The following is a 20,760-nucleotide window of genomic DNA, read 5'->3' as shown; positions in this document are numbered from 1 at the left end:
CATTGATGGTGTGACGAATCCCGTATACTTCATTTTGACCTCAATATATTCGAGACAAATTAGATTCAAAAAAATACATATTATACTGCAGTCATGTGAAAAAGTAAGTAAACCCCATGTAAAGTTTTGACTTTTTCAACATATTTCAACATACAGCAATTTGATCTTCATTTCAACAATATTGAGAGATAAAGGTGATATAATATAACAAATATCATGAAACATTTACATTTTGTAGTCCATTGTATAATTTAAATAAACATAAATGAAAATTTCGCATGTGGAAAAAGTAAGTACACCCTTGGCTCTAATAGGTGGTATTGCCTCCTTTGGCAGAAACAACCTCAAGTAGGCATTTCTTATAACTGTCTACCAGTCTCTGACATCGACTGGGACAAATTTCTGCCCACTCCTCCATGCAGAATTCTTTCAGCTGTGCGATGTTTGAGGGGTTTCTTGCATGCCCAGCTCGTTTCAAATCCCCCCACAACATCTCGATGGGATTTAGATTCGGGCTTTGGCTTGGCCATTCCAGAACCCTCCATTTCTTTCTTTTCAGCCATTGCTTGGTGGATTTACTGTTATGTTTAGGGTCATTGTCATGTTGCAAGGTCCACCTTCGGTTGAGCATCAACTTTCCGACAGATGGCCTCACATTATCCTCAAGTACCCTCTGGTACAATGAAGAATTCATAGTGGATTCTATGATGGAGAGCTGCACAGGCCCTGATGCAGCAAAGCTGCCCCAAACCATAATATTTCCACCACCATGCTTTACAGTTGGTATCAGGTTCTTGTGGTCAAATGCTGTTTTTGGTTTTCGCCAAACATGTCTTCTGGTACTGTGGCCAAATAGCTCCACCTTTGACTCATCTGTCCAGAGCACATTGTTCCAGAACTACTGGTCTTTGCCTAGATGTTCATTGGCAAACTTTAGTCTTGCCCTGATGTTCTTTCTGGACAGCAAAGGTTTCGTCCTGGCACACCTCCGATGTAGACCAAATTTGTGCAGCCTCTTTCTAATGGTAGATTCGTGCACTTTGACATCAACAGTGGCAATAGCTACCTGTAGGTCCCGTGATGACATTCTGGGGTTCTTTGAGACTTCTTTCAGCATCTTGCTGTCTGCTCTCGGGCTGAACTTGCTGGGGCGGCCTGGCCTGAACAAGTTGGCAGTTGTTTGGAATCTTCTCCACTTATAGATGATCTTCCCGACAGTCAAATGATTGATTTCAAATTGTTTGGAGATCTTTTTAAATCCCTTCCCAGACTCGTAGGCATCTATAACCTTCTTTCTGAAGGTCTCAGAGAGCTCTTTTGATCTCGGCATGGTGACGCCGCACACTTCAACAACAAAGAGCAAACCAAACTAAATGTCTGAGATTTAAATAAGACAGGTTCCTCCAAAATCCTCTCTGACGATGTTCTAATCATTTGCACCTGAGCTGGTGCACCTGATTCTAATTTTAGGTATTTGAAGTAGTGATAAATGTATGGGGTGTACTTACTTTTTCCACATGCGAAATTTGCATTTATGTTTATTTAAATTATACAATGGACGACAAAATGTAAATGTTTCATGATATTTGTTATATTAAATCACCTTTATCTATCAATATTGTTGAAATGAAGATCAAATAGCTGTATGTTGAAATATGTTGAAAAAGTCAAAACTTTACATGGGGTGTACTTACTTTTTCACGTGACTGTATATGGTGATTCTGATGTGTTCATCCGGGTATATAGAATATTGGTTGAGCAATAGAGTTTATTCTTCTGGGGGTCCTTCCCTTACAACTAGAGAATACAGTCCGAGAGTTGGAAGAAATAGGTAAACAAAAAAGGTAAATAATGCCAATGCGATGCAATTTAAAATTTATAGAAGTTAAACTGAAGTCTGAAGTTGCGAACAGGGCGATTATTAAATTAAAGTTATTCTATACCATAATGTTGTGTGTAGATAATTTAAAGGCCAGCACCACACACAATTACGTACAGCTGGCTCTTAAAGGCCTGCGCACGCAGCGCATTGGGGCCCTTTGTAAATAGGCATGTACACTGCATGTCGGGGGCCGACACCTGCTACGTGGGCCCCCGACCCCCCAGTCCGGGCCTGTTTCGGTTATAGTCTGTTCTTTGTCATTGAATACCTCTCGCTTGTGAACCATCGTCGTCTCCTGACTTGTTTGAAATATCGTGCTATATATCGTTTTTGGCCCCAACACTCAACAGTGAAGTCCCGGTGTGTACCCTGGTTTAGAATAGGTGCACCGTATCCCTGCGCATCGTAAGAGGCGACCAAGGGTTGGCGTCAGGAAGGGCATCCGGCCATAAAAACATTGCCTCAAACAGGGAACCATGATTGTCATGGGGCCCGCAAGGCTAACCCCTGCTCTAGCGGGGAAAAATGGCCTTAAAACGATCATTCATTCATTCATTCATTCAACAGTGAAGAATCACATAAACAATTTAAAAAATTCTCGTATCGGGATGTAAAACATGCATATCAGAGTAGCTTTACACACAATGGCACAACAAAGTGTGCAGAGTAATCCACTGGCATATATGCAAAGTCCCAATACCCAGTTCCAGAAAATTCGTGGAAACGCGAACCAAAAGCAATCACTAAAAACAACGAAGTACTGCTCATGTACAACGTAATGATTCCACTGAGATTTAACATATAAAACAAAGCTTTGCGACTGGACATGGTACCGAGATATAAAAAATAAAAGAAGGGATTGCTAATTGAGGCGTCTGTACCCAGCGAATTTGGCCTAAAAGACAAAGAAATCAAGAAAATTAAAAGAGCCCTCAGAACAAAACTTTGAAAACAAGAAAACGTCACAAGTTGGTCTATGAATCATGATCCCTTACCAAGGTGGATACTTCGAGACCTGGGAAGACTCCGTTCCACCTTCTGAAACATGCATATGGAGACAACGACCAACAACACATAAACTACACAGTATAATCAATCTCAAAACATTTTGTCAAATATTGACCAACCTGGGTGCACAGTTCCCTGCAAAGCCACCTGCATTATTACACCTCGACTTGCTTAGCACGAAATGGTCTGGATTCAACACACGACACAGCAGGCACAGTGCCATCTGGCAAAAGGGGTACATGATAGGATGAGATTTAAAAAAAAAAACATCATGGATGTTCAAGTTTTTCACACAAGCAATTTTTAAATAGCAAATCTCGTATTTTTGGAAATAATCACTTTCCTCGTACAACTCGGTCTGCACAATGGTTGTCCCTCAAACTCAATGGAGAGCAAAATGTCCATTCGTTGCCCTGAGTTTATTGGATAGTCCAAAACAAAGGAAGTTTATTGGAGATGGTCATTTGCCTCCTCCTGTAGAATATTTTAATGGCTATTATGACCTCATAGGTCAGGTGGTACAGGCGCCATCTTGTAAAAACTTCGCACCTCTATATCTCTGAAACCACTCCATGGAAAAAATTGAGACCTGGCTCATTGTCAAGTACTCCCCGTGGGGAATAAGATATGCCTTCGTTATGACGTCATAATTCGACAAGTACAACACTTATCCAATCATTATTTAAAAAAAATTCAGTAACTGTTGGTCTGATGGACACAACATTTATTTTCACCATCGGAGCACCTCCTCCTTTCTAATATTTTAATGATAATCATGACGTCATAGGTCATGTGGTACAAGTGCCATCTTCGAAAAACCGAAAAATGTTGCACCTCTATCTCCAAAACCGCTGCATGGAAAAAATTTAAACATGGCTCATTGTAAAGAACTCCATATGGGGAATAGGTGTTGTTAACGATGACGTCATTTGTGCCGTAATTATGACGTCATAATTCGACAGGGACAACGCTTAGTCTGATCAGTTTGAAATGTATTGGGCGTGATCTATGCAGCAATTATATTCGAGAATATAAACTTATGATGTCATCGCTCATTGTCCTGATGTGGGGACAATGACAGGGAGATCAGGAGAAGTGGTGGAAGTATTGGTCAGAAGAAGAGTGGACATATGTTGTGTGCAAGAGACGAGATGGAAGGGAAGTGGTGTGAGAATGGTGAAGGGTAGGCAGGGACAGAAATACAAGTTTGTGTGGCAAGGGTGCCCAGAGGGCGTGAATGGTGTTGGTGTCCTGTTTTCTGAGGAGTTTGTAGACAGTGTGGTGAGTGTGACTAGAGTGAGTGATAGGTTGATGATGGTGAAAATTATGATTGGAAAGCTCTTGGTGAACGTCATCTCGGGATATGCTCCACAGGTTGGTCGAAGCGATGAAGAGAAGGACAAGTTCTGGTGTGCGATAGAGAAGCTGATGGAAAACGTGAAAGATGAGGAAGTTGTTGTGGTGGGAGGAGACCTGAATGGACATGTGGGAAGGAGTATGGATGGTTTTGAGGGAGTTCATGGGGGTTACGGATATGGTATGAGAAATGGAGAAGGTGAAAGGATTTTGGAGTTTGCTGATGGAGCTGATTTGTTGATTTGTAATACTCAGTTCCACAAAGAGGACAATAAGCTTGTTACATACACGTCAGGTGGGTCGACGACAACCGTTGACTACCTGATGGTGCGTCGGCGAGATAGGGGGCACCTCCGGGACACAAAGGTGATCCCGGGGGAGGAGGCTGTTTCACAGCACCACTTGGTTGTCTGCGACATAAGGGTGAAAGGTGCGAGGAGAGCTCGGCGGGTGAAGTACCAACCGAGAATGAAGGTGTGGAGGTTGAAAGAGGTGACAGTAAGGGAGGCATTAAAAGAGAGGCTGAGTAGGGTAGAGGATGATGTGGTTGAGCTTGAAAGTGGTTGGATGTCAATGAAAGCTAGTCTGTTGGGAGCCGTTGGTGAGGTATGTGGATGGACAAAAGGACCACCGAGGCACTCGGAAACATGGTGGTGGGATGTTGAGGTTGGAAAGAGGATTGACGAGAAGAGGAAGAAGTTCAAAGAGTGGCAGAAGGCGAAGGGTACGGGAGCAGAAACAGCAGAGCATGAAAGTTATAAGGCAGCCAGGAAGGCTGCAAAGAAAGAGGTAGCAAAGGCGCAGGAGGCATGTAGGAAAATGTTCGGAGAACGCTTGGATTCGGAAGAGGGTCAGAAAGCAGTATTCAGGATTGCAAAGCAGATAGCGAAAGAGAGGTGTGATGTGATGGGGGTGAGTTGCTTGAAGGATGAAGTGGGACAAATCGTTGTCGACCCAGATGGAATTAAAGGAAGATGGAAAAGATATATGGAAATGCTGTTGAATACAGAGAATGAATGGGATGGCAACATAGAGAGTAACCCAGTTTTAGGACCGGCAGAGAAGATAACTGAGAAGGAAGTTGAGGAAGCGATAAAAGCAATGAAGAGTGGAAAAGCGGGAGGGCCGACGGGAGTTGTGGGAGATATGTTGAAGGCAGCAGGAAGTTGGGGTGTGAAGAGAATGACAGAGATCTGTAATCTGGTGGTGAAAGAAGGCCGCATTCCAGTGGATTGGGAACTGAGTACCCTCGTCCCTCTATACAAGGGGAAAGGTGACCCTCTGGAGTGTGGCTCGTACCGAGCGATAAAGTTATTGGAGCATGGAATGAAGGTATTGGAAAGGGTGTTGGAGAGGAGGATAAGGAAGAAAGTGAAGATCGACGAAATGCAGTTTGGATTTATGCCAGGAAGAGGAACGACAGATGCGCTTTTCATTGTGAGGCAGTTGCAGGAGAAGTACATGGATAAGAGGAAGAAGTTGTTTTTTGAGTTTGTTGATCTGGAGAAAGCATTCGATAGGGTTCCACGCAAAGTATTGACATGGGCATTGAGGAAGTTAGGAGTGGAGGAATGGTTGATCAGAGTAGTGATGGCAATGTACAAAAGAGAGCTCATAGCTGTAAGGACGAAGGACGGGAACAGTGGTGAGTTTGAGGTGAAGTTGGGAGTGCATCAGGGGTCGGTACTAAGTCCACTACTATTTGTAGCTGTGATGGAGGTGCTGGCTCAGACCGTAAAGGAGGGTTTACCGTGGGAGTTGTTGTATGCAGATGATCTGGTGTTGATTGCGGAAAGTATGGATGGACTGAAGGAAAAGATGAACAAGTGGAAGGAATGTATGGAGACAAAAGGTCTGAAGGTGAATATCGGAAAGACAAAGGTGATGGCAAGTGGTAAAGCATGTGGTGAGGTGGAAAGAACTGGGAAGTGGCCGTGTGCTGTGTGCAGGAAGGGTGTCGGAGTGAACTCCATTCAATGTACAATGTGTGCTGAGTGGGTTCATCAAAAATGTAGTGGTCTGAGAGGGTCATTAACCAGTGTGGCAGCTACATTCAAATGTAAGGTGTGCACAGAGGGAGCTGCAGATGGAGGAAATGTTGAGTTGGATCTTGGAGACGGCGTGAAGCTGGAAGGTGTGAAAACATTTTGCTACCTCGGAGACATGCTGAATGGAGAAGGTGGATCAGACTCGGCAACGGTTGCTCGAGTGAGATGTGCATGGAAGAAGTTTCGGGAACTGAGTGGCGTGCTGATGAGGAGGAGAGTGTCGCTGAAGCTGAAGGGAAAGGTGTATGCTGCATGTGTGAGAAGTGTTATGATTTATGGGAGCGAGACATGGGTAATGAACGTAGAGCAGCAACGAAGGCTGGAAAGGGTGGAAATGCGAATGGTTCGATGGATGTGCGGAGTATCGTTGAGAGAGAGGAAGACAAATGATGAATTGCGAAAGATGATGGGAATATTGCCTGTGATTGATGCTGTGAAGAGGAACAGGTTGAGATGGTTTGGTCATGTATTGAGGAAGGATGAAAGTGACTGGTTGAGAAGAGTGATGGAAGTTAATGTAGAAGGAAGTAGAGGACGGGGAAGACCGAGAAAGACTTGGCTAAAGATGGTGGAAGAAGAAATGCGGGCAAGGGGGTTAACAAGGAGAGATGCAGAAAATAGGGCAAAATGGAGAAGATTGTCATGGGGACCGGACCGCAAGGCTAACCCCCGCTCTAGCAGGGAACATGGCCTTAAAATGCATGTTGTTGTTGTTTGATGTCATCGCTCAAATGGTCTGACAGCCATTTTGGATCAAAGAAAAAAAATGTTCAAAAACAGAAGAGTTCGCTCACACCAAGTTGACTGCGAAGGTAAGTATTCTATGAATACCATCTAGTTTGCAGTAGTATCCATTCGCTTGGGTATCAAGGTATTGAGGGAAGTGGGACAATAGTTGGATAAAAGGGATAAAGATGAATTAATCATCTCATCGGATAAAGACTACTAATGAGTGTTACTAATGATGTTGACCCCAATACGCTTTGCCTTTTAAACCCGCTTGTGCGTCTACGGTATACAAGTCTTTGTTGTCCGACAGATTTTCTGGTTTGACTGCACAATTTGACTTGTTCTTTGTAGTACTTTTGCGGGATGGAAAAATAACCATTTTGTGCATGCATTTATCCCTTCATCGTGTCCGGTTACCTTTTCAATGTCTGCATGACCGCTGAATGTTTCCAATATGCGGAGCAAATTATTTTTTATCTCATCGTTGTTCAGCAGTTCAGATCCTGGAAAAAAGACTCAAATCAGTTTGCTATCGAAGCAGGTATCATTTACATTTCAGATAATGTTTCCACTGACGAGGGTGAGGGGTAAACAGCAGTTCAACCTGTAATGGCATAAGAATCAAGATAGTTATTATTGTGTTTCTTATGCATTGGGTGAGAGCAGGATAATGCATCAGAAAGTACCAAAAACAAACCGGAGCAAAGACAATAAGGTATGAAGAGTAAATAAGAGGGCAGGACTGGTAGATAGTTCAGGTACAGTATGGACGAGTGATTGCATACACAGTATAGTGTATATGTGCATATGTGTTGTGAATGTGATGTCTGTGAGAGTGTCTTGTCAAAAGCTGAATGCGCTGTTCGTGTTTGTTCATCCATCCCTCTCGAACCGTCCTCACAACACAAACACACCATATGTATATGTATATGTATATGTAAATGCATATGCGTGGGCGTCGATGGGCGAGGGAAGGGGGGAACATCTCTCCTAGCCCCTCAATTTTTTGACGAGAGGGAGTTAACCCCACCCCACTTTCTACTCGAATATAACATAAAATGCATTGCTCTGTACAATCCACACAGGCCCAGATGCAGTATGTTCTCCAAATAAATCATCTAATTATATATCAATCAATATTAACTTTCCCCAACTAAATTATCTCTTAAATTGACACTGCGCTGGTGGCATTATTTAACAAGCATTCTGAGTATTGCGCTGCAATACATGTCCCCTACCAAAGTTCAAAGTGCCATAACTTTGTCAAAAATGATCGAATATGCAAATTTATGCACGGTTGATGCTGGATTTCAAACTTGATCTGAGGTATGCTGAGACACCTCGCCTCGTTGATAAGCCCCCAAGGTCGCTCCGTGGAGCGGCCTGCACGTGTTGCACTGTGTGAATTAAAAAATTACCAACTCACGGTCTGAGGTACTCGCGATTCAAGAGATATCCATTTAAAAAAAAAAAAATTTTTCGTTTAATTCACGATATCTGCCAAACCACGTGCCCTATCGCAAATTCCAAAAGGACAATTTAGTAGACTGACATGCTGAACAGGTTTGTGAAGTTTCCCCTCGATTGGATCAAAAATGAGGGAGGGGCTCCGTTTTAAAGGTTCATGCTTAAAAACGTCATAACTCTGAAACCATCAGTAATTTATTATATTTTTCGGTTCACGATCAATGATCGATGTGTATATATATGTTGCTCGGCTTGGCTCCGCCCCTCCGGAAAGCGCGCGTTGTGTCGCGCTGTTGACGTTCGCGAGACGAGGCTGAGGACGCGCGTGCGGCTTGAGGAGAACTCGAGAATAAACAAGAGATATCCATTTTAAAATATATTTTCGTTTAATTAACGATATCTGCCAAACCACGTGCCCTATCGCAAATTCCAAAAGGACATTTCAGTGCTGAACAGATCTGTGAAGTTTCCCCTCAATTGGATCAAAAATGAGGGAGGAGCTCGGTTTTAAAGGTTCATGCTTAAAAACGTCATAACTCTTAAACCATGTGATGCATGACGTCATGCTCGCTGACTTTTTTGTTCGTCATGGGTATGCGATTCTGCCTGCAAAGTTTGGCCTCGATCTGTTCAGCCGCTGCAGAGAAAAAGGGGTTTTCGTGTTTTCACGAAAAACAATATGGCGACCGAACCACGTGACCTGTGACGTGTGACGTCATAATTACCATTAAAATATTCTACAGACCAAGTCCCTCCTATGGTGAAAATTTGATCTCAATCGGTCCAATTATTGCAGAGACATTGGTTTTTAAAGGAAATTAAAACTTAAAATGGCACTGAGTTAAGGATCATCAGAATTATCAGAATTACCAAAGTTCAAGGTGCCATAACTTTGTCAAAAATGATCGAAACGTCGTGAAGTTCGAACCTGACCTGTAACTTATCATGAGGAAACCATGTGCCAAGTTTGAAATCATTCGCATTAAGCGTTTAGAAAGAAAGTCCGGAAAACTGTTCTTTGCGTGACGGACTGACGGACGGAGGGACGGAAGGACGGAGTGCAAACCTATAGTCCCCTCCGGTGTACACCGGTAGGGGACTAATAACAGAGAGCGGCATCGGCTCGTGCATGTCGTGCTGGATTTCATTGGTTGAAGCACGGAGTGCGTGGTGCACGCATGCGCTAAAAATGTACCACGTGGTTAGTGATTACTGAAAGTGTGACGTCGGTAAACATTCCCGCTGCAGTGCAGTGTAACTTTGTTCCTTCACGTTTTCTTCCGAAGGAGCCCCTTTGTTCGCCCAAAGTGAAATTGTTGCGAGAAAAGTTTATTTATTTCGTTGTTACATTGGACAAAGTGCTAACTGAGCCAGAATTGATTCAACTTTGGTGAAGATACGAATCCGGATCCGGATACAAGAGTTTTAAAATTCACAAGTGATTCTTCACCATTGAGTGATGGGGCCAAAAACGATACATGGGATGATATTTCAAAAATTGCGGACCACTTAGGACAAAACTTGGTGGATGAGTTGGTTTGGCAACAAGAACAAGCCAATTCGATTTTGGGTCAGGTCCGGATCCAGATCTGACCAATCAGAGGGATACAAAACGTAAACTGTTCACCTTGGCTGAGGTATGATCTCTAGTTTATAAGTGCCGTTCTAGTTTGTAAATGTTGTCGTCCAAACTTTATAGACGTACTCGTATTGTAATGGGACAGCACTGTACATACTTTATAGACGTACTCACATTGTAATGGGACAGCACTGTACATACTTTATAGACGTACTCACATTGTAATGGGACAGCACTGTACATACTTTATAGACGTACTCGCATTGTAATGGGACAGCACTGTACATACTTTATAGATGTACTCACATTGTAATGGGACAGCACTGTACATACTTTATAGACGTACTCATATTGTAATGGGACAGCACTGTACATACTTTATAGACGTACTCACATTGTAATGGGACAGCACTGTACATACTTTATAGACGTACTCACATTGTAATGGGACAGCACTGTACATACTTTATAGACGTACTCATATTGTAATGGGACAGCACTGTACATACTTTATAGACGTACTCACATTGTAATGGGACAGCACTGTACATACTTTATAGACGTACTCATATTGTAATGGGACAGCACTGTACATACTTTATAGACGTACTCACACTGTAATGGTACAGTCCTGTGTGATACTTTATAGACAATCAAACATTCGAAATAATACATAGTCAAATGCATTTTGTGGCCCCGCCCCATCAGGCTGATTGACAGCCGTTGTCCCGCCCACCCCTCTTGGTACTTCTTTGCCCAAAGCATAAATGTGCAGTTTGACCTACTTTTCAGGAATCCTTTCAAGTTATGAAAAAATTGGTGTCATGGACCTTCCCACTGTAATAATGCATTTGAACAAAGTACTGAGCTTAACTCAATGTTGAGTTACTGTCTGAAAAGAAGAATTACAGACGGGATTTTCTTTTTCTGTCAATTTTGAAGTTCAGCCATGCTGTCCAAACGTTTAACCCTTTGTGTGCTGCTGTCGCAGATTTGTGCCAAGATGAAAATTCTTTTTTTTGGAAAACCACAAAAAAATGTAATTTTTTATTGAAGATTTTGAAATAAACAAAAAAACAAGATGCATCACACAAACGGTTAATGAGTGTTCTTTGATGTGAAATCCTCCACAGATGACGGACTGGTAGGTACTTTTATAGGTTTACAAATTTGTATCTTGGTAGATTTTATTTTTTGAGGAATTGTGTCATTCCTACATAGGAAGTCTTCTGACTTCCTGATATATCGTCAATTCAATTTGAAGTTTGATATCAGATTTCAAATTTGTCACATATCAAATTAATGAAAATGCCAAAAAAAAAAAAAATCCCCAAAAAAAAAACATCTTCTTCATATCCCTTCAGAATAATTTTCCCAGAAAATGTCCCCCACCCCTACCCCCCCCCACCCACCCCTACCCCCCCCCCACCCCTACCCCCCCCACCCCCACTCCCCCACCCCCCAATATACATATACACAGCGATCAATGCCCCTGTGTATATGTATATGTACTCCCAGTACCTGGTGATGCCCAGCCCACCACACTGCTACAAGTACCACTGGCACATAGACAACCCCAAGCACCCCCATCACATGGACAACCCCAAGCACCCCATCACATGGACAACCCCAAGCACCACCAGCACACCCACAACCCCAAGCACCACCAGCACACAGACAACCCCAAGCACCACCAGCACACGAGCAACCCCAAGGACCACCAGCACACGAGCAACCCCAAGCACCACCGCCACGCGTACAACCCCAAGCACCACTGCCACTCGTACAACCCAAGCACCACCGCCACGCGTACAACCCCAAGCACCACCAGCACACAGACAACCCCAAGCACCACCAGCACATGGGCAACCCCAAGCACCACCAGCACATGGGCAACCCCAAGCACCACCAGCACATGGGCAACCCCAAGCACCACCAGCAGACGCACAACCCCAAGCACCACCAGCACATGGGTAACCCCAAGCACCACCAGCACATGGTCAACCCCAAGCACCACCAGCACACGCACAACGCCAAGCACCACCAGCACATGGGCAACCCGAAGCACCACCAGCACACAGACAACCCCAAGCACCACCGACAACCCCAAGCACCACCAGCACACAGACAACCCCAAGCACCATCAGCACACAGACAACCCCAAGCACCACCAGCACACAGACAACCCCAAGCACCACCAGCACACAGACAACCCCAAGCACCACCAGCACACAGACAACCCCAAGCACCATCAGCACACAGACAACCCCAAGCACCATCAGCACACAGACAACCCCAAGCACCACCAGCACACACACAAACCCAAGCACCACCAGCACATGGGCAACCCTAAGCACCACCAGCACACAGACAACCCCAAGCACCATCAGCACACAGACAGCCCCAAGCACCACCAGCAGACAGACAACACCAAGCCCCACCAGCACACAGACAACACCAAGCCCCACCAGCACATGGGCAACCCCAAGCACCACCAGCACACAGACAACCCCAAGCACCACCCGCACACAGACAACCCCAAGGACCACCAGCACATGGGCAACCCCAAGCACCACCAGCACACAGACAACGCTAAGCACCATCCGCACACATACAACCCCAAGGACCACCAGCACATGGGTAACCCTAAGCAGCACTAGTATAGTAACGACCCCAACCACCACTACCACGGGCCCACCGATGGTGCGTACCTCGGGAAGTGGAAAGTAAACGACGCAGAGCACGAAGCACACCTGAGGGGTTTTGCTCTGCACACAGCCGGGTCAGGCTCGTGATCAACCCGGACGAACTTGGACCTGTTTGGCTCATTGGTGAACATTCATATCAAGGTCTCACCACCACCACCATCTTCACGAGCCTCCACATGCCCATGTCGCCACAGCGTCACGAGTCCACGCTCCGCGTTCCACCGGCGTGCATCACGTGACCGAAAGTAACAAACTTTCGAAAAGTGTTCAACAAAATGCAGTTGTTGTTGTTTTTTGTTGTTGGAATTTCCTCATTTTTCGCTAAAACATGACGTAACATATACATAATCATGATAGTGCAAAATAAAACAGCATTATTAAAAAGAAAAGGGAGAAATAACCCAATATCCAAACTTTTCTTAATAATATTAATAATAATGTTTTGTTTTATTTTGTATTTAATATCATTATTAAGTGTACCGGTATGTATAATGTATGTATGTATTATGTACAATGTACCGGTATGTATCATGTATGTATGTATAATGTACCGGATTGTATAATGTATGTATGTATGTATCATGTATGTATGTACCGGTATGTATCATGTATGTGTGGGAGCTGTGCTCGCACGATAAAGCCAGACAAAATGGACGACACAGGCACGAAATTTCACCGAGCTATTTATTTTAGCTCAACACGAAAGAACTCAAAAGGCAAAAGCACTGAATCAGTCAATCAGCCCATCGAACTTGCGGCAATTTATAAGGCAAACTCAACACACAAAAAGCCACGCCTCTCAGGCGGGGCGTGGTATGCAAATAGGTAAGCCACGCCTCTCAACGGGGCGTGGTAATACCACGGTGGTATGCAAGACAAGTGTTCGCCCGGGAAAGGCAAGTCTGGACACGCCCGCCCGGGCGAGTCCGGACAAGTGACCGCTCGCCGGTTGCGTCATCGGCCGGTGCAAGGTAATTGTGCCATGCTTCCGGTAACCGCTACATGCGCCCCCCCAGAATTAACATGCACCGGGAGAGTCAGTTTGAGGGGGGTCCTGATGACCCGGCCGAAACGACCCCTGGCGATTCGTGTGGGGGTGGTAGGTGGCGTGGCGGTGGATGGTCGGGCGGGGGGCTTGGTTGACGGGGGACGGCCCCGTCGTGGAGGAAGGGCCAACCGTGGAGGTTGGTCGAGGTCCAAATGGGCCGGCTTGAGGCGGTCCACGGAGATGCGGTCCGGCTTGCCGCCGATGATGAATGACTTGTCGTCCCTCTTCAGGACCCAGAAAGGTCCATCGTACGGCGGCCGGAGCGGTCCCCGGTGTGCATCGTGCTGGATAAAAACGTACTCCGCAGTGCGAAGTGCTGGGGGGACGTGGGGTTGGGGGCAGCCGTGGTGGGACGTGGGCACGGGGGAAAATCTCCTGGCGGCCTCCTGGAGGACCGAGCGTTGGCGAGCCGCGGACCAGGGGCCGGTGGCGTCAGGGATGAATTCGCCCGGCACGCGCAGTGGCTGGCCGTAGACCAGCTCGGCGGTGGAAGCCTGGAGGTCCTCTTTAGGGGCCGTTCGGAGGCCCAATAGGACCCACGGGAGCCTGTCGGCCCAACCGTCTTCCTGGAGGCTGGCGCTGAGAGCGGCCTTCATCGAGCGGTGGAACCGCTCGCACAAGCCGTTGGCTTGGGGGTGGTAGGCCATGGTGCGGTGAAGCTTGACCCCCAAGGCCTGGGCGACTGCGCCCCAAAGCTCGGAGGTGAATTGCGGGCCTCTGTTGGAGGAGATGTCCGAGGGGGCGCCGAAACGGGCAATCCAAGTGCCAATGAAGGCCTGCGCCACGTCGGCGGATGTTGTTGATGCCAGCGGGACGGCCTCCGGCCACCTGGTGGTCCTGTCCACCATCGTGAGGAGGTGGGTGAAGCCCCGTGAGGAGGGAAGGGGTCCCACCAGGTCCACATTGATGTGAGCGAAGCGCCGCACGGGCACGTCGAATGGTGCCAACGGGGCCTGGGTGTGCCGGTGGACGTTCGCGCGCTGGCAGGCGACACAGGCATTGGCCCAGTCGTGGACATCTTTACGGAGCCCGTGCCAGACTAATTTCGCTGCCACGAGCTTCTGTGATGCTTTCCGGCCCGGGTGGGAAAGGCCGTGGAGGGCGTCAAAAATGTGCCGCTGCCATCCGGTGGGCACAATGGGGCAAGGTTGGCCCAGGGAAACGTCGCACAGGAGAACTGTGCCTGTGTCCTCGAAGTGGACGTCGGCCAACCACAGGCCTGTGTCCGCTGTCCGGAGGGCTTGCACCGTGGGGTCGGCGGTCTGGTCGGCCGCCATGCGGGCGAAGTCCACACCCAGGTGGACGGCGTTCGCGCCGGACCGGGAGAGGCAATCGGCCACAGCGTTGTCCTTGCCCGCAACGTGCCGGATGTCCGTCGTAAATTCGGACACGGCGGAGAGGTGGCGCTGCTGGCAGGCCGACCACGGCTCCATAACCTTGGCCATGGCGAAGACCAGGGGTTTGTGGTCCACAAACGCCGTGAACGGGCGGCCCTCCAAAAGATGGCGGAAGTGGCGAACAGCCAGGTAAAGGCCAAGGAGCTCGCGGTCGAAAGCGCTATACTTGCGCTCGTTAGGGCGAAGTTGCCGGCTGAAGAAGGCCAGCGGTTGCCAAGCCCCGTTCACCCACTGTTCATGCACGGCGCCCACCGCGTAGTCGGAAGCGTCCGTGGTGAGGGCGATGGGTGCGTCGAGCGCTGTGTGTGCCAGCATGGCCGCGTTGGCGAGGGCCAGCTTCGCGCCCGTGAACGCCGCGTCCATCTCTGTGGTCCAGGCGACGTCGTGCTTGGCCGGCTTGCCCCGGAGGGCTTCGTACAGGGGGCGCATGAGTTGGGCGGCGCGAGGCACGAACCGGTGGTAAAAATTTACCATCCCCAAAAATTCCTGTAGGGCCTTCATGGAGCGGGGGCGCGGGAAACTTGTGACTGCATCCACCTTGGTAGGCAGCGGGACGGCCCTGCGCTTCGTGATGCGGTGCCCCAGGAAGTCGACGGCCGTTACGCCAAACTGGCATTTCGCCGGGTTGATGATGAGGCCGTGCTGGCCGAGGTGCTCAAAAAGCGTGCGCAGGTGGATGAGGTGCTCCGCCCGGGAAGTGCTGGCGACGAGAATGTCGTCCAAGTAGACGAAAAGGAAGGTGAGGTCATGCAGCACGCTGTGCATCAGCCGTTGGAAGGCCTGGGCCGCGTTCTTAAGGCCGAACGGCATGCGAAGGAACTCGAAGAGGCCAAAAGGTGTAAATACCGCCGTCTTCGGCACGTCGGCCGGCCGGACGGGTACCTGGTGGTAGCCCCGAATGAGGTCGACCTTGGAAAAGATCACCCGCCCCGCCAAACGGGCAGAAAAGTCCTGTATGTGTGGTATCCGGTACCGGTCGGGGGTGGTGGCGTCGTTGAGGCGGCGGTAATCACCGCATGGTCACCATCCACCACCCGGTTTGGGCACGATGTGCAGGGGCGAGGCCCACACGCTATTCGAGCGCCGCACAATGCCCAATCGCTCCAGCGCGTCGAATTCCGCCTTCGCCACGGCGAGTTTGTTCGGGTCGAGGCGGCGAGCCCTGGCGTAGACCGGTGGACCTGTGGTCGGGATGTGGTGTTCGACGCCGTGCTTGACGGCGACGGCCGAAAACGTCGGCTGCGTGAGGGCGGGAAACTCGGCGAGTAGGCGGGTGAAATCGTCCACAGCCGGGAGCGCACAGGCTAGCTTGGTCGGAGCGGAGCCGCTCAATGAGCAAGCGAGCGAGCTGAAGGTCTCCGCGTTGATGAGCCGACGCCGTTTGACGATACCACCACCACGCCCCGTTGAGAGCCCATGCGCGCAAAGAAAATCTGCACCCAGCAAGGCCATGGGCACGTTCGCCGTGATGAAGTCCCACCTGAAGCGCTGGCCCCCGAAGCAGAATGCGACGCTGCGCAAACCGAAGGTGCGGATGGAGGAGCCGTTTGCGGTGACCGTTAAACACGGGGTGGAGCACCACATCCCCACGGTCGGGCCGCCGGTCTATGCCCGGACACGCCGACTCGAGCCCATGAAGCTCGCGGTGGCGAAAGCGGGGTTCGACAGGCTGGAGCGGCTGGGGATCGTGCGGCGCTCCAACAGCGCTTGGGCTTCTCCGCTGCACATCATGCCGAAGCCCGGCGGGGGATGGCGGCCGTGCGGGGACTACCGCCGGCTCAACGATACCACCACCCCCGACCGCTACCCGGTCCCACACATTCAGGACTTTTCCGCCCGGTTGGCCAACACGACCGTGTTTTCTAAGGTGGACCTCATCCGGGGCTACCATCAGGTCCCCGTCCAACCGTACGACGTCCCGAAGATGGCCGTCATCACCGCTTTCGGCCTCTTCGAATTCCTCAGGATGCCCTTCGGGTTGAAGAATGCGGCTCAGGCGTTCCAGTGGCTCATGGATAGCGTCTTGCGTGACTTACCTTTCCTGTTTGTCTACCTGGACGACATCCTAGTCGCGAGCGCGTCCCAGGAGGAGCACCTGCTCCACCTCCGCGTGCTTTTCGAACGCCTGGGCCAGCATGGCCTAATCATCAACCCCGCCATGTGCCGTTTCGGTGTCGCCACCATCGACTTCTTGGGGCACCGCATCACCGAGCACGGGGCCGCCCCTTTACCGGCCAAGGTGGAGGCGGTCAGGGATTTCCCCTGGCCCCGCACGATCAAGGGGCTCCAGGAGTTCCTGGGCATGGTAAACTTTTACCACCGCTTCGTGCCCCCACGTCGCCCAGCTCCTCCGCCCCTTGCACGAGGCCCTCCAGGGCAAGCCGGGCAATGGTGACATCGCATGGTCGGAGCCGATGGCCGCGGCGTTCGCGGCTGCAAAGCGGGCTCTGGCCGACGCCACCATGCTGGCGCACCCGGTGCCCGATGCACCGATCGCCGTCACCACCGACGCGTCGGACTACGCGGTGGGCGCGGTGCACAAGCAATGGGTGCGTGGTGCTTGGCAACCGCTGGCGTTTTTCAGCCGGCAGCTTCGCCCGCACGAACGCCGGTACAGCACCTTCGACCGCGAGTTGCTCGGGCTCCACCTGGCGGTCCGACACTTCCGCCATCTGCTGGAGGGCCGCCCGTTCACGGCCTTCGTTGACCACAAGCCCCTTGTGTTTGCGATGGCCAAGGTCGCCGAGCCATGGTCGGCACGGCAGCAGCACCACCTCTCTGCCGTGTCCGAGTACACGACGGACATCCGTCACGTGGCGGGTAAGGACAACCCGGTGGCAGATTGCCTTTCCCGGTCCGTCGTGCACGCGGTCCACCTCGGGGTCGACTATGCCCGGATGGCGGAGGCCCAGACCGCCGACCCCGGCGTCCAGGCCTTGCGGACCGCCATCACGGGCCTCCGCGTCACCGAGGTGCCGTTCGACGCAGCGGGCACGGCCCTCCTATGCGACGTCTCCCTCGGCCGGCCTCGCCCCATCGTGCCCGCTGGCTGGCAGCGCCCGGTGTTCGACGCCATCCACGGCCTGTCCCACCCTGGCGCGAGGGCATCCCAGAAACCCGTCGGGCAAAGTTTGTCTGGCATGGCCTCAGGAAGGACGTCCGCGACTGGGCCAGGACGTGCCTCGCGTGCCAGCGCGCAAAGGTCCACCGCCACACCCAGGCACCATTGGCCCCGTTTACGGTGCCCGAGCGGCAGTTCGACCACGTGCACGCCGACTTGGTGGGACCTCTGCCCCCTCACGAGGGTTCACCCACCTCCTCACCATGGTCGACCGCACCACACGGTGGCCGGAGGCCGTCCCATTGGCGGCGACGTCTGCGGCTGAGGTGGCGCAAGCCTTTATCGCCACTTGGGTTGCCCGGTTCGGTGCCCCCTCGGACATCTCGTCCGACCGCGGCCCCCAGTTCACCTCGGAGCTCTGGGCCACGGTGGCGCAAGGGCTCGGGGTGAAGCTACACCACACCATGGCCTACCACCCCCAGGCCAATGGCCTGTGCGAGCGCTTTCATCGCTCCATGAAGGCCATGCTCCGGGCCAGCCTCCGCGACGGCGGCTGGGTCGACAGGCTCCCCTGGGTCCTGCTGGGCCTCAGGACGGCGCCCAAGGACGACCTGCGCGCGTCCTCGGCGGAGCTGGTCTTCGGGCAACCACTGCGGGTACCGGGTGAATTTATCCCCGACTCCACGGCTCCTTGGTCCACGGCGCAACAGCGCTCCGCCCTTCAGGAGACCGCCCGGAGGTTCGCCCCGGTGCCAACGGCACACCACAGTTGCCCGCCTTCCCACGTCGCCCCGGAGCTTCGCACGGCAAAGTACGTGTTTATCCGGCACGACGTCCACAGGGCACCGCTGCGGCCCCCGTACGACGGGCCCTTCCGCGTGCTGGAGACCGGGGTCAAATTTTTCACGGTCGACATCGGCGGTGCCCCGGATCGCATTTCCGTGGACCGCTTCAAGCCGGCCCACCTCGATCCGGACCACCCCCCCGCCAGCAGCTCTGCCTCCGCATCGGGGCCGCCCCCCGGCACCCCCGCCAGCAGCGCTGCCTCCGCGTCGGGGCCGCCCCCCGGCAGTCGGACCCCCGGCACCCCCGCCAGCAGCTCTGCCTCCGCATCGAGGCCGCCCCCCGGCGGTCGGACCCCCGGCACCCCCCAGCCCCGCCACCCCCCAGCCCTGCACCCATCGGCAGGGGGCGTTTCGGCCGGGTCATCCGGTTTCCCTGCAAACTCACCCTTCAGGTGCGCGGGAATTCTGGGGGGGGCGCGTGTGGCAGGCACAAGGGGTAATAATTCCGCACACCAGTGGGTGGCGCGAACGCCCAGGCGGGGACCGATGGTACATGCCCCGCCCTTCGACCGAGCGGCCACACCCGGGGACTAGGCGTGGCCTCGGCACATATATGCGGCCTCTAAGCTCGAGCCCGCCCAGTGCTGCAGTTCGAGCTTTCATAATAAACTCTTTTGGTTTTATCAAACGCGTTGTGGCCTACCTCTTTGGCAAGCAAGTTGTGTGCGCAGCACCACACTTCACCGGTATGTATCATGTATGTATGTATAATGTACCGGTATGTATCATGTTTGTATGTATGTATAATGTACCGGTATATATCATGTATGTATGTATGTATGTATAGTGTACCGGTATGTATAATGTACCGGTATGCATCATGTATGTATGTATGTATAATGTACCGGTATGTATAATGTATGTATGTATGTATAATGTACCGGTATGTATCATGTATGTATGTATGTATAATGTACCAGTATGTATCATGTATGTATAATGTACCAGTATGTATCATGTATGTATGTATGTATGTATAATGTACCGGTAGCTATGTATCATGTATGTATGTATAATGTACCGGTATGTATCATGTTTGTACGTACGCTTTCAATTTTGTTGAAAATGTTTGTAACTTAGTTTGTAACCGCTGCATGTCCGACTTTGTGTCGAAAAATGAGCGTTTGCTGAGAGAGACTCGGATGAGATTTGTTACCTGCGATTGCATGGGCACGTGACTCGTTTTCCTGACGGTGATCCTGTTCAGCAGATTCTCAGCGAGGGAGCCTCGTGATTGGACGAGGCCGACCACGTGACTCGTGGTTGCAGCAGGTTGATCGGAATCTCAAGGAGATGGGGATGGACCAGGCGTTGACCACTTAAAACCCCTTTGACCCTTAAATTGAAACGAAATACGGTACTTTCCTGTTATCCCGGTCCTTTTACCTCAACGGTCTGTTTCCTAACGCTAACCCTAACTTTAAAATGCTGAGGTAAACAGTCCGGGGTAACAGGAAAGTACCCTAAATACTATTACTATTAGAACATACCCTTTAAAGTTTAAACCTTTAGAACCCTTAAGACCCTTATAGACCCCTTTAACCTCTTAGACCTTTATATACATGACACATCTCTCATCTCTGTACAATCCACACAGACCCGGATGCAGGATGCTCCCCAAATGCATCATCT

The 20,760-nt window shown here is 50.5% G+C and overlaps 1 protein-coding gene across 6 annotated transcripts in view; it reads right to left on the bottom strand.

Annotated features, from left to right (window-relative positions):
- The window catches only part of LRRK2 (leucine rich repeat kinase 2), a 221,783-nt gene extending 208,785 nt beyond the window's left edge, over positions 1 to 12,998 (bottom strand). For 5 of the 6 annotated variants that reach the window (XR_010986405.2, XR_010986404.2, XM_068131309.2 and 2 more), the window contains exons 1-3: positions 12,781 to 12,998; positions 7,441 to 7,526; positions 3,010 to 3,113 (exon numbers count right to left, since the gene is read on the bottom strand). Coding sequence is in view for 4 of the 6 variants with exons in the window: in XM_068131309.2 (XP_067987410.2) it covers positions 3,010 to 3,113; positions 7,441 to 7,526; positions 12,781 to 12,898 (308 nt within the window). In the remaining 2 variants the exon portion in view is untranslated. The remainder of the gene's footprint in view (positions 1 to 3,009; positions 3,114 to 7,440; positions 7,527 to 12,780) is intronic. The other variant, XM_068131310.2, reaches the window with a different exon arrangement.
- Between the last annotated feature and the right edge of the window lie 7,762 nt (positions 12,999 to 20,760).

Source organism: Myxine glutinosa, chromosome 11 (genome assembly GCF_964187855.1).
Source record: "Myxine glutinosa chromosome 11, kmMyxGlut1.1, whole genome shotgun sequence".
NCBI lineage: Eukaryota > Metazoa > Chordata > Myxini > Myxiniformes > Myxinidae > Myxine > Myxine glutinosa.
The sequence above is the reverse complement of the archived record's forward strand: the minus strand, read 5'-3'. Positions and strand labels throughout refer to the sequence as shown.